The 14,556-nt window shown below is 43.5% G+C and overlaps 1 protein-coding gene across 1 annotated transcript in view; it reads left to right on the top strand.

Moving 5' to 3' along the window:
- The window catches only part of VPS35 (VPS35 retromer complex component), a 588,646-nt gene that overhangs the window by 490,864 nt on the left and 83,226 nt on the right, over positions 1–14,556 (top strand). The window contains exons 14-15 of the mRNA XM_053701861.1: positions 12,776–12,955; positions 13,288–13,527. Of these exons, the coding sequence (XP_053557836.1) occupies positions 12,776–12,955; positions 13,288–13,527 (420 nt within the window). The remainder of the gene's footprint in view (positions 1–12,775; positions 12,956–13,287; positions 13,528–14,556) is intronic.

Genomic DNA, 14,556 nt, shown 5'->3' with positions numbered 1-14,556 from the left:
AGTGGACTGGTTTCTGATTTCAAGATTCTCTGCAGACCAGTTAAAATAGAGGCGTTCTTACTTTGTGTAGGATACCTTTGTGACAAAACCAATCTCGCCACTGTACATTGGAGGGCCTGTTATGGAACATTCTTTGGGCTGGAGGTACATGGGCTTAAGGATACCCAGAGACTGCATGGAAATATGGAATTTTATATGCTGGACACCCCATGTACTTTCATAACTCTGTCTTATGTCTATGTCACTCTGTATCCATAAATACAGGATGGGTACAGGGTGTGAGTGCCCCTTGTGGGAGCAATTGTGACTCTATAAGCCAAGTGGGCATAAAAGACTTTATAGCTAATAAGAGCTGTTCCTATATTCTCTAATAAGATGTATTCTATGTATGTTTCAGATCTGATTGTGTCTCAGGAGTCTGTCTGGGTAAACTGATTGTGTTTTGTGTAATTATGTTAACTAGACTGCCCAACATCAGATTGTCTGAGTAAACGTTCTTCCCTAGTTAATTAACTTAATATGTTAATCTGTTTTACCTGTGAATAGACAATTGTTAGAGGTTTGATGCATTGTTCATATGTTTGCTTTACTGTTAAACCAATGCCCTTTGTAACCTGAAGCCAGGGTGTATAAATCTGTGTGCTGCCTTCAAATAAAGTAGACATTCTGTTTTAAACCTGAAACTGGCTGGGTTGTGAATTGCTGATTCCCTATGCAGGACATTGTTCATCTGGTATTAACCCTTGGTACACTGTTGGTACCGTAACATTGGTGGCAGCGACGGAATGAACCTTATCGCCCAGAAGAGCAACTACACAAGCCAGTAACCTCAGGAAGAGGGGGATTATTACAATACTGACTAAGATGGAAAAGAGAAAAGTAAATTTTGCAGCTTTTAAAAACTTCCTGGAAACAGAAGGAGAGATTGATGGGTACCTTGCGGATTTTGAGAGGCAATGTGCACTACACAAGGTACCCGCAGAGGACTGGGTCACGATATTATCTGGAAAATTATCCGGCCGGGCCAGAGAGGCTTTTCGGGCCATTCCAGATGAGGAAGTCAGGGATTATAATACTGTAAAAGAGGCTCTGCTCTCCAGGTATGCGGTTACACCGGAGGCATACCGGAGACGGTTCAGAGACACTGTTAAATTAGCTGGAGATTCCTACCTTGAGTGGGCATGTAAGGTGCACCGCACAGCAGCTCACTGGATAGCGGGGTGCCAAGCCATATCTGGGGAAGAGGTGCTGCAGCTATTCCTGTTGGAACATTGCTTCGACAAATTACCCGCAGGAGTTCGAGAGTGGGTTCGGGACCGTAAACCCTCCACCCTGCAGGAAGCGGCTCGCTTGGCAGATGAGTATACGGATGCCCGCAAACTGGACACTGCTACCACTAAGCCCCCTGCTAGAGTGGAGTACAGACCCCCAGTCACCCCAGCAGCTGCCAGTTACCAAACCCCGGCGCACCACTATACCACACGGCCTCCGGCCACGAACTACCCTCAGAGAGCCCTGCGGTGCTACTCACAACCTATTCGGTGCTTTAGATGTAAGCAACTAGGGCACAAAAGACCAGAGTGTCCCCTAAACGCAGTGAACCAAGCGCAGTCCTGGAGAAGACCTGCCGGCGGAATCCCACGTAATCCTCAGCCTGCGGCCCGCTACGTAGAGGCGCAAGAATGCTGGAGCATCCTACATGAGGCAGACCTTGTGCAAGCTGCCCACCGGAATAACCGGCAACTGGTTAAAGTGAATGGGAAGAAGGTCAGTGGTCTACGGGATACTGGTGCTACCATGACCTTGCTTCAAAAGAACTTGGTGTCTGAGAAACAGTACACTGGAGACACTGTGGCTGTGAGGGTAGCAGGGGGCGATGTGTTCAGCCTACCTGTTGCCAGGGTACATTTGGATTGGGGAGTGGGCGCTAGACCTGTGAATGTGGGGGTCAAGAAGGACTTACCTGCTGATGTTCTTCTTGGAAATGACTTGGCCCCCCTTGTTTCTGCCTACGCTCCTATGGGTCCCGCTGATGTTAACTCTGTGACTACCCGTGCCCAGATCCGTGCAGCAGAGACTGACCCACCTGCTGCTAAGCCCCAGGACGCTGAGCTCAGTAAATCTCTATCCGCTATTGATACGTGGAAGTCCCGTTACAATGCGCTGATGAAGGAGAAGAGGAGCGCAGAGGAAAAAGCACGTTTAGAACGTGAATCTCTGCTAGACAAGCTGCACCGACAGACTGCAGAAAACACCAGCTTGAGAGTGGAACATGAAACATTAAAGACAAACTTAGTGACACTGGAGGAGAAGCTGACGCTGGCTCATAGTGAGGTGCAGCAACTCAAGGGCACCCTATGTCAGTATGAAGGGATTGTGGATACCTATAAAGAGCAGGTACAGAAAACTCGTAAAGAAGCTGATGGGATTTTGAAGGACTGTTTGGCCCTGGTCTGGGCACTGAGGAATTTGAACCCTTGTTTGTATGGACAGAAATTCTCTCTCATAACGGGAATACAGATGGATTGTCCCAGCAAACTGACATGCCTACCAGGCGCTCTGGTGGTATATGGCACAGTATATACCCTGGACAGCTGAGCATGACAAACCAGAGGGAGAGGAGTTTGATGGTCCTGTCCCCCAGCAGCAGAGGAATATACAGGGAATTGGGAGCCCAGACTCCATTCCCCAGCGGCAGGCTGCATTACAAGGGGTAGGGACAGTTGGTCCTGTCCCCCAGCAACACGGCTGTTTAGCCAAAGGGGAGACGATTGGTCTCCCCCTCCAGCAGCACAGCTATGTATCCAAAGGGGAGACAGTCGGTCTCCCCCTCCAGCAACCAGGCTCCCACCAGGCTACTTCCATGGTAGTGCTGGCACCTGGGCAGAGTACAGCTGGTCTCTGCCCACCTCGCAACCCACCAATTCAGCGTACCAGTCCCCCACACAGCTGTGGTGAGGCACCTGGACATGGACAAGTTTTCCCCGTACTCAGGTGTAGTAACCATTTATTGTGGGTGGGCTGTACTACTAATTGTGTTTTATGGGTGGGTTGCTGGACTAACCAGGGCACTGACCGGCAGGAGGTCAGATACCCTGTTAGTCTGTTTGGAAAAGGGGAGAGATGTGACAAAACCAATCTCGCCACTGTACATTGGAGGGCCTGTTATGGAACATTCTTTGGGCTGGAGGTACATGGGCTTAAGGATACCCAGAGACTGCATGGAAATATGGAATTTTATATGCTGGACACCCCATGTACTTTCATAACTCTGTCTTATGTCTATGTCACTCTGTATCCATAAATACAGGATGGGTACAGGGTGTGAGTGCCCCTTGTGGGAGCAATTGTGACTCTATAAGCCAAGTGGGCATAAAAGACTTTATAGCTAATAAGAGCTGTTCCTATATTCTCTAATAAGATGTATTCTATGTATGTTTCAGATCTGATTGTGTCTCAGGAGTCTGTCTGGGTAAACTGATTGTGTTTTGTGTAATTATGTTAACTAGACTGCCCAACATCAGATTGTCTGAGTAAACGTTCTTCCCTAGTTAATTAACTTAATATGTTAATCTGTTTTACCTGTGAATAGACAATTGTTAGAGGTTTGATGCATTGTTCATATGTTTGCTTTACTGTTAAACCAATGCCCTTTGTAACCTGAAGCCAGGGTGTATAAATCTGTGTGCTGCCTTCAAATAAAGTAGACATTCTGTTTTAAACCTGAAACTGGCTGGGTTGTGAATTGCTGATTCCCTATGCAGGACATTGTTCATCTGGTATTAACCCTTGGTACACTGTTGGTACCGTAACAACCTTCTTTCAATGGAAGTGCTTGGCCTGTTCCGATACAGGAGCAGGATTTTTGTTTAAATCTGTTGGTAGATCCTTAAGAGAAAGGGAACATTCAGACCTATCTTAGTCTTTGTGACTCTGAACTAGTTCTAAGAGTTCCATCTTTCAGGATGGGAACTTTCGTACTATCCTCCCTTGGATCCAGGAGGGTCAATTTATGAGAAAAAAAAGATGATCTAAAGGATGCATATCTTCATGTTCTTATCTACAGAGATCATCACTAGTTCTTTGTGGTTTGCCTTTCTGGACCAACGCTTTCTTTTGGGTTGATCATGGCTATCACTAAGACCGCAGGGTATTGCGGTGTCGCTTTTTCTGGACAACATTTTTCTCCAGGCGTCATCTTGTTAGCAAACTAGTTTCCATACTGACATTGTGTTTTCCTTCCCAAGAAAGGGGTTCCCTTCTGGGTTATCTAATCAAATCTATATTCATGAGAATGTTTCTAACAAGAAGTCAGAAAGTCAAGGATTCTGTATACATGTCGAACACTTCAGTCCCCTCTTCAGCCGTCAGTGGTTCAGTGCCTGGAGGTAATCGGAATGATGGTGGCGGCATTGATCATCATACCGTTGGCTCGGTTTCAATTCAGGCCTCTGCAACTAAACATGCTCAGGCGGTGGAATGGAGACTATACGAATTTTGTCGCCTCGAATAATTCTAGATCAGGAGTTGAGGGACTCTCTTCTATGGCGGTTGTCGCCAGATCTTTTTACCCAGGGGACATGCTTTTGCAGACCTTCATGGGTGATCGTGACAACGGATGCCAGCCTGTTAGGATGGGGAGCAGTCTGGAACTCCTTGAGGGCTCAGGGAGTATGGGCTCAAGCAGAATCTCTTTTTCCCTTCAACATACTAGAGTTGAGGGCGATATTCCGTGCGCTTCGGTTCTGGCCTCAGTTGGCTTCAGATAAATTCTTCAGATTCCAGTCGGACAACATAACATCAGAGGCTTACATCAATCATCAAGGAGGAACAAGGAATTCCTTTGCGATGACTGCAGTGGCTAATATTATCAGTGGGCAGAGGCTCACTCTTGCCATCTGTCGGCGATCTACATCCCAGGGGTGATCAACTGGGAGACAGATTTTTTTGAGCAGGCAGACCTTTCATCTGGGAGAGTGGAAACTCTAACCGGAAATGTTTTCAAACCTGATTCTCAGATGGGGTCAGCCGGAGTTGGATTTATGGCGTCTCGTCAGAATGCCAAACTTCCGAGATACGGGTCCAGGGAGCTGATGGCTGCCTTGGCAGTTCCTTGGTCTTTCAGCCTAGCATATGTATTCCCTCCGTTTGCTCTCCTTTCCCGGGTGATTGCTCAAGTCAAACAGGAGAGAGCATTGGTGATCCTGTTTGCCCTTGCGTGGCCTCGCAGGATTTGGTATGCCGATCTGTGGACATGTCATCTCGGCCGCCGTGGCAGATTTCATTGCGGAAGGACCGTCTCATTCAGGGTCCCTTCCATCTTCCGAATCTTGTTTCTCTGCAGCTGACTGCTTGGAGATTGAACCCTTCATTTCTCTTGTTAAGTGTATTCAGTCCACGGGTCATCCATTACTTATGGGATATATTCCCTTCCCAACAGGAAGTTGCAAGAGGATCACCCAAGCAGAGCTGCTATATAGCTCCTCCCCTCACATGTCATATCCAGTCATTCTCTTGCAACCCTCAACATAGAAGGAAGGTCGTGAGAGGAGTGTGGAGTTTTTTTATATTTAATTACTTCTTCAATCAAAAGTTTGTTATTTTTAAATGGCACCGGAGTGTGCTGTTTTTTCTCTAAGGCAGTATTTAGAAGAAGAATCTGCCTGCGTTTTCTATGATCTTAGCAGAAGTAACTAAGATCCACTGGCTGTTCTCGCACATTCTGAGGAGTGGGGTAACTTCAGAAGGGGAATAGCATGCAGGGTTTCCTGCAAATAAGGTATGTGCAGTAAATATTTAAGGAATGGAATTGACTAAGAAAATACTGCTGATACCGATGTAATGTAAGTACAGCCTTAAATGCAGTAGTAGCGACTGGTATCAGGCTGATAAATGTATGTGCAGTAAAGTAATTTTCTAAGGAATGGAATTTGACTAAGAAAATGCTGTTAATACTGAAGTAATGTATGAGCCTTAACTGCAGTAGTAGCGACTGGTAGCAGGCTTATCTATAACAATACATAACCTTTAAAATTGATGTTTTAAAACGTTTACTGGCATGTTAATCGTTTTTTTGTGAGGTACATTGGTGATAAAACTTATTGGGGCATGAATTTTTCCACATGGCTGTCGTATATTTCTGCATAGAAACAGTTAACTGAGGTTTCCCACTGTTGTAATATGAGTGGGAGGGGCCTATTTTAGCGCTTTTTTGTGCAGTAAAAATTCAGTCACAGTCTTCCTGCTTCTTCCTCCATGATCCAGGACGTCTCTAGAGAGCTCAGGGGATTTAAAAAAAATCATTTTGAGGGAGGTAATAAGTCACAGCAGACCTGTGACAGTGTGTTTGACTGTGTTAAAAACGTTAATTCTTATATTGATTATCCGTTTTGGGTATTAAGGGGTTAATCATCCATTTGCTAGTGGGTGCAATGCTCTGCTAACTTAATACATTTACTGTGAAAATTTGGTTGCTATAACTGATTTGGTTCATTGTTATTTCAACTGTGACAGTTTTTTGTGCTTCTTAAAGGCGCAGTAGCGTTTTTTATATTGCTTGTAAATTTATTTGAAAGTATTTTCCAAGCTTGCTAGTCTCATTGCTAGTCTGTTTAAACATGTTTGACACAGATGAATCTGTTTGTTCACTATGTTTGAAGGCCAATGTGGAGCCCCATAGAAAGATGTGTACTAAATGCATTGATTTCACTTTAAATAATAAAGGTCAATCTTTATCTATAAAGGAAATATCACCAGACAACGAGGGGGAAGTTATGCTGACTAACTCCGCTCACGTGTCAGTACCTTCGCCTCCCGCCCAGGAGGCGCGTGATATTGTGGCGCCAAATGAGAGGCCCATACAAATCACTTTAAAAGACATGGCTAATGTTATGACAGAAGTATTATCTAAACTGACGGAATTAAGAGACAAGCGCGATTGCTCTGGGATAAGGACAGAGCGCGCTGATGATTTGAGAGCCATGTCCGATACTGCGTCACAATTTGCAGAACATGAGGACGGTGAGCTTCATTCTGTGGGTGACTGATCTGATCCAGGGAGACCGGATTCAGAGATCTCTAATTTTAAATTTAAGCTTGAGAACCTCCGTGTATTGCTAGGGGAGGTTTTAGCGGCTCTGAATGACTGTAATACAGTTGCAATTCCAGAGAAATTATGTAGGCTGGATAGATACTATGCGGTGCCGGTGTGTACTGACGTTTTTCCTATACCTAAAAGGCTTACAGAGATTATTAGCAAGGAGTGGGATAGACCCGGTGTGCCCTTTTCCCCTCCTCCTATATTTAGGAAAATGTTTCCAATAGACGCCACCACACGAGACTTATGGCAGACAGTCCCTAAGGTGGAGGGAGCAGTTTCTACTTTATCTAAGCGTACCACTATCCCGGTGGAGGATAGTTGTGCTTTTTCGGATCCAATGGATAAAAAATTAAAAGGTTACCTTAAGAAAATGTTTGTTCAACAAGGTTTTATCTTACAGCTCCTTGCATGCATTGCGCCTGTCACTGCTGCTGCGGCATTCTGGTTTGAGTCTCTGGAAGAGGCCATTCGCACAGCTCCATTGGATGAGATTATGGACAAGCTTAAAGCACTTAAGCTAGCTAACGCATTTGTTTCTGATGCCGTTGTACATTTAACCAAACTAACGGCTAAGAACTCCGGATTCGCCATCCAGGCGCGCAGAGCGCTATGGCTTAAATCTTGGTCAGCTGACGTGACTTCTAAATCCAAATTGCTTAATATTCCTTTCAAAGGGCAGACCTTATTCGGGCCCGGATTGAAAGAAATTATTGCTGACATTACTGGAGGTAAGGGTCATACTCTTCCTCAGGACAGGGCCAAATCAAAGGCCAAACAGTCTAATTTTCGTGCCTTTCGAAACTTCAAGGCAGGAGCAGCATCAACTTCCTCCGCCCCAAAACAGGAAGGAACTGTTGCTCGTTACAAACAGGGCTGGAAAACTAACCAGTCCTGGAACAAGGGCAAGCAGGCCAGAAAGCCTACTACTGCCCCTAAGACAGCATGAAGAGAAGGCCCCCTATCCGGAAACGGATCTAGTGGGGGGCAGACTTTCTTTCTTCGCCCAGGCTTGGGCAAGAGATGTCCAGGATCCCTGGGCGTTGGAGATTATATCTCAGGGATACCTTCTGGACTTCAAAGCTTCTCTTCCACAAGGGAGATTTCATCTTTCAAGGTTATCAGCAAACCAAATAAAGAAAGAGGCTTTTCTTCACTGTGTACAAGACCTCCTAGTAATGGGGGTGATCCACCCAGTTCCGCGGACGGAACAAGGGCAAGGTTTTTACTCAAATCTGTTTGTGGTTCCCAAGAAAGAGGGAACCTTCAGACCAATCTTGGACCTAAAAATTTTAAACAAATTCCTAAGAGTTCCATCATTCAAAATGGAAACTATTTGAACCATCCTACCCATGATCCAAGAGGGTCAGTATATGACCACAGTGGACTTAAAGGATGCCTACCTTCACATACCGATTCACAAAGATCATTATCGGTACCTAAGATTTGCCTTTCTAGACAGGCATTACCAGTTTGTAGCTCTTCCCTTCGGGTTAGCTACGGCCCCGAGAATCTTTACAAAGGTTCTGGGCTCACTTCTGGCGGTGCTGAGACCGCGAGGCATAGCGGTGGCTCCGTACCTAGACGACATTCTGATACAAGCGTCAAGTTTTCAAATTGCCAAGTCTCACACAGAGATAGTTCTGGCTTTTCTGAGGTCGCATGGGTGGAAGGTGAACGTGGAAAAGAGTTCTCTATTACCACTCACAAGGGTTCCCTTCCTAGGGACTCTTATAGATTCTATAGAGATGAAAATTTACCTGACGGAGTCCAGGTTATCAAAACTGCTAAATGCTTGCCGTGTCCTTCATTCCATTCCACACCCGTCAGTAGCTCAGTGCATGGAAGTAATCGGCTTAATGGTAGCGGCAATGGACATAGTTCCATTTGCGCGCCTACATCTCAGACCGCTGCAATTATGCATGCTAAGTCAGTGGAATGGGGATTACTCAGATTTGTCCCCTCGACTAAATCTGGATCAAGAGACCAGAGATTCTCTTCTCTGGTGGCTTTCTCGGGTCCATTTGTCCAAAGGGATGACCTTTCGCAGGCCAGATTGGACGATTGTAACAGATGCCAGCCTTCTAGGTTGGGGCGCAGTCTGGAACTCCCTGAAGGCTCAGGGATCGTGGACTCAGGAGGAGAAACTCCTCCTCTTCTAGCTTGGCCTCAGTTAGCAACACTGAGGTTCATCAGATTTCAGTCGGACAATATCACGACTATGACTTACATCAACCATCAAGGGGGAACCAGGAGTTCCCTAGCGATGTTAGAAGTCTCCAAGATAATTTGCTGGGCAGAGTCTCACTCTTGCCACCTGTCAGCGATTTACATCCCAGACGTGGAGAACTAAGTCGCCAGACTTGTCATCCGGAGGTCTTTGCTCAACTGATTCATTGTTGGGGCAAACCAGAACTGGATCTCATGGCGTCTCGCCAGAACGCCAAGCTTCCTTGTTACGGATCCAGGTCCAGGGACCCAGGAGCGGTGCTGATAGATGCTCTGGCAGCCCCTTGGGTTTTCAACATGGCTTATGTGTTTCCACCATTTCCGCTACTACCTCGACTGATTGCCAAGATCAAACAGGAGAGAGCATCTGTGATTCTGATAGCGCCTGCGTGGCCACGCAGGACCTGGTATGCAGACCCTAGTGGACATGTCGTCCTGTCCACCATGGTCTCTGCCTCTGAGGCAGGACCTTCTAATTCAGGGTCCTTTCAACCATCCAAATCTAATTTCTCTGAGGCTGACTGCATGAAGATTGAACGCTTGATCCTATCAAAGCGCGGCTTCTCGGAGTCGGTTATTGATACCTTATTACAGGCTCGGAAACCTGTTACCAGAAAGATTTACCATAAGATATGGCGTAAATATTTATATTGGTGCGAATCCAAGAGTTACTCATGGAGTAAAGTTAGGATTCCTAGGATATTGTCTTTTCTACAAGAGGGTTTAGAAAAGGGCTTATCTACTAGTTCGTTAAAGGGACAGATTTCTGCTCTATCTATTCTTTTACACAAACGTCTGGCAGAAGTTCCAGACGTTCAGGCTTTTTGTCAGGCTTTGGCTAGGATTAAGCCTGTGTTTAAGACTGTTGCTCCGCCGTGGAGCTTAAACTTAGTTCTTAACGTTCTTCAAGGTGTTCCATTTGAACCCCTTCATTCCATTGATATCAAGCTGTTATCTTGGAAAGTTCTGTTTTTGATGGCTATTTCCTCGGCTCGAAGAGTCTCTGAGTTATCTGCCTTACATTGTGATTCTCCTTATCTGATTTTTCATTCAGACAAGGTAGTTCTGCGTACTAAACCTGGGTTCTTACCTAAGGTAGTTTCTAACAGGAATATCAATCAAGAGATTGTTGTTCCATCTTTATGTCCTAACCCTTCTTCAAAGAAGGAACGACTTTTGCATAATCTGGACGTAGTCCGTGCCCTGAAGTTCTATTTACAGGCAACTAAAGATTTTCGTCAAACGTCTTCCCTGTTTGTCATTTATTCTGGTCAGAGGAGAGGTCAAAAAGCTTCGGCTACCTCTCTCTCCTTTTGGCTTCGTAGCATAATACGTTTAGCCTATGAGACTGCTGGACAGCAGCCTCCTGAAAGAATTACAGATCATTCCACTAGAGCTGTGGCTTCCACCTGGGCCTTTAAGAATGTGTCCTCTGTTGAACAGATTTGCAAGGCTGCGACTTGGTCTTCACTTCATACCTTTTCAAAATTTTACAAATTTGACACTTTTGCTTCTTTGGAGGCTGTTTTTGGGAGAAAGGTTCTACAGGCAGTGGTTCCTTCCGTTTTAAGTTCCTGCCTTGTCCCTCCCATCATCCGTGTACTTTAGCTTTGGTATTGGTATCCCATAAGTAATGGATGACCCGTGGACTGAATACACTTAACAAGAGAAAACATAATTTATGCTTACCTGATAAATTTATTTCTCTTGTAGTGTATTCAGTCCACGGCCCGCCCTGTCTTCTTTTGAGGCAGATCTAAATTTTAATTAAAACTCCAGTCACCACTGCACCCTATGGTTTCTCCTTTCTTGTCTCGTTTCGGTCGAATGACTGGATATGACATTTAAAAATAACAAACTTTTGATTGAAGAAGTAATTAAATATAAAAAAACTCCACACTCCTCTCACGACCTTCCTTCTATGTTGAGGGTTGCAAGAGAATGACTGGATATGACATGTGAGGGGAGGAGCTATATAGCAGCTCTGCTTGGGTGATCCTCTTGCAACTTCCTGTTGGGAAGGGAATATATCCCATAAGTAATGGATGACCCGTGGACTGAATACACTACAAGAGAAATAAATTTATCAGGTAAGCATAAATTATGTTTTTATTCAAGCGCGGTTTTTCTGATTCGGTCATAGATACCTTGATTCCGGCACGTGAGCCGGTTACTAGGAAAATTTTCCATAAAATATCTTATTGGGGTGAATCCAAGGACTACTCATGGAGTAGGGTTAGGATTCCCAGGATTTTTTGTCTTTTCTTCAAGAAGGATTGGAGGAAGTGTTTTCAGCAGGTTCCTTAATGGGACAGGTCTCTTCTTTATCTATTCTGTTACATAAGTGGTTGGCAGATGTTCCAAATGTACATTCTTTTGTCAGGCTCTGACTAGAATCAGATCTGTGTTTAGTCCAATTGCTCCTCTTTGGAGTTTAATTTAGTTCTTGGAGTTCTTCAAGGGGTTCCATTTGAACCTCTGCATTCTGTAGAAATTTTTATTTCTGGTTGCTATTTCTTCTGCTCGAAGAGTATCTGAGTTTTCGGCATTACAATATAATTCCCCTTACCTCATTTTTCATTCGGATAAGGTGGTAAGTTCAAGACCTGGGTCTTTCCCTAAGGTTGTTTCGAACAGGAATATTAATCAGGAGATTGTCATTCCTTCCTTGTGTCCTAATCCTCCTTCTCAGAAGCAACGTCTGTTGAACCATTTAGATGTGGTTCGTGCTTTAAAGTTCTACTTCCAAGCGACTAAGGATTTTCGACAATCGTCTTCTTTGTTATTTTTTCAGAGAGACGTAGGGGTCAGAAAGCTAAGACTACCTCTCTGTCTTTTTGGCTGAAGAGTATCATCCGTTTGGCGTATGCGACTGCTGGTCAGCAGCCTCCTGAACGGATTACAGCTCATTCCACTTTTCATCCGTGTACTATAGCTTTGGTATTGTATCCCACAAGTAAGGATGAAATCTGTGGACTCATCGTATCTTGAAAAAGAAACGGAAATTTATGCTTACCTGATAAATTTATTTCTTTTTCGATACAATGAATCCAAGGCCCGGTCTATGAGACAGGTTATTTAATTTTTGTTAAACTTCAGACACCTCTGCACCTTGGCTTTTCCTTTCTCATCCTAACTTCGATCGAATGACTGGATTGGGAGGGAAGGGAGGAGCTATTTATACAGCTCTGCTGTGGTGCTCTTTGCCTCCTCCTGCTGACCAGGAGGCGATATCCCACAAGTAAGGATGAAATCCATAGACTCATCGTATCGAAAAAGAAATAAATTTATCAGGTAAGCATAAATTTCCTTTTTTCCCCCCCAGAATATCTAGGCTTTGAGGAGATCAAACTATTTCAGCTTTATTGTCTTGTGGGCTTTTATAATTGTTTGTATTTTGCTGTCTGAATTTTCGATCATTCTCTTCAGCTGTTTTTTCTTACCTCCTAGGATGACAAATGGGAAAAGAAGTGCCAGAAGATATTCTCTTTTGCTCATCAGACCATAAGCGCATTAATTAAAGCAGAGCTGGCAGAGCTGCCCCTCAGACTATTCCTCCAAGGAGCTTTGGCAGCTGGAGAAATTGGATTTGAGAATCATGAGACAGTGGCCTATGAATTCATGTCTCAGGTAACAAGGAAAGCTGTGACAATTTATCTGTCATTTTGACATTGACCTTGGCTTTTGCTTTTTCAATTATAGAATATTGTAGCTGGAAAATTGTTCACCCGTAAAACAAGACTTCTATTACTATACTACATTCATGGGTTGTGTCAGAGGTGACTGTGTGACAGGCAAACTAAAAATTGCCTGTTATATCCCATATGAAACGTCAGTAACATGTTGGTTACCACTCCACTTAACAATACATCTTCTAATTTATTATTTATCTTTACTGTTGACTTTTATTGGATAGGTTATAGTTGTTTCTTACTTTAGCATCCCTTTTTTGTCAATCATAGGCGTTTTCACTGTATGAAGATGAGATTAGTGACTCGAAAGCTCAGTTGGCTGCAATAACGCTAATAATTGGAACATTTGAGAAGATGAAGTGTTTCAGTGAGGAAAACCATGAGCCCCTTAGAACACAAAGTGCACTCGCTGCATCAAAACTCCTGAAAAAACCTGACCAATGCCGAGCTGTGAGTACATCAGCCCATCTCTTCTGGTCAGGCCGCAATACCGACAAGAATGGAGAGGAGGTAAGGAAGTGACATGTCAGGTGGTAGCCAGTGAACTTATTTGTCATTATGTAGTATAAAAATCCATTATTTAATAGTATTCAGTATGCTTGTGTAACTCGCCTAAACCAAATGTGACAAATGGAATTATTTTTAAGATGATTCTTCTTGTTGATAAAAAAAAAGTCTGAAAATGCTTTTTAGAATTTGCACGCTTTCTTTGAAAAATATTTATTTTTAATATTCTCTTGTAAATATTGCCTGTTAACTTTCAATTTTATGTATTTTTTTTTGTATTGTAAATGTTAGTCCATTTAAATGGATATTAAAATCAAAAAATTATAAAATGCACATGAATTTTTTTTTCCATGAAAAAAATTCTTTAAAGTGACATTAAACACTAAAAACATTTTATAATCTTAGTATTGAGGTTTTCCCCACCTCCCTCTAATTATGAGTGCAGCCATATTGAAATGTATTTTTTTTACTACATTCCAGTGCTGACCTGTATGCACATGGTGCAGCAACCCTCCTTAAGATACCTGCAGTGTACCCTAAGTTCCATATGAGTGGCACCCATGATTAGACGGAGGTGCATAAAAATATATTTAGTGTTTAGTGTCCCTTTTTAAAGCATTTTTGTTTTTGAAACCAGCAAGTACGGTCTGTAGATAAAAGCTCACTAACTGAAAAGAATAAATACCACAACTCAATTGATAGACAGGCACATAAACCAGCAGCATAACAAATTTGCCACAAGTGCATCTGTTTTTCAAAAAGTTCAATACTTTTTAAAGTACCCTCATACTTCCAAAATCCAAAGTCTAAAATTGTGTTTAGCCTTTTTCATGTTTGTATTAAAGTACTCATTTTACATTGAATTGCATAATATATCAGTTTATAAATGGCAGATAACGGCAAATATATTTTTTATGTTGCTCGTTCTTCTGAGGCAAAGCAAATTAGGACACAAAGATAAGCAGCTATAACATAGTAGATAGTATGAAAAAATGAAACATTACATCACAGTGCTGTACCATCTCACATCAT

This window comes from Bombina bombina, chromosome 1, assembly GCF_027579735.1.
Source record: "Bombina bombina isolate aBomBom1 chromosome 1, aBomBom1.pri, whole genome shotgun sequence".
Classification (NCBI taxonomy): domain Eukaryota; kingdom Metazoa; phylum Chordata; class Amphibia; order Anura; family Bombinatoridae; genus Bombina; species Bombina bombina.
The sequence above is the reverse complement of the archived record's forward strand: the minus strand, read 5'-3'. Positions and strand labels throughout refer to the sequence as shown.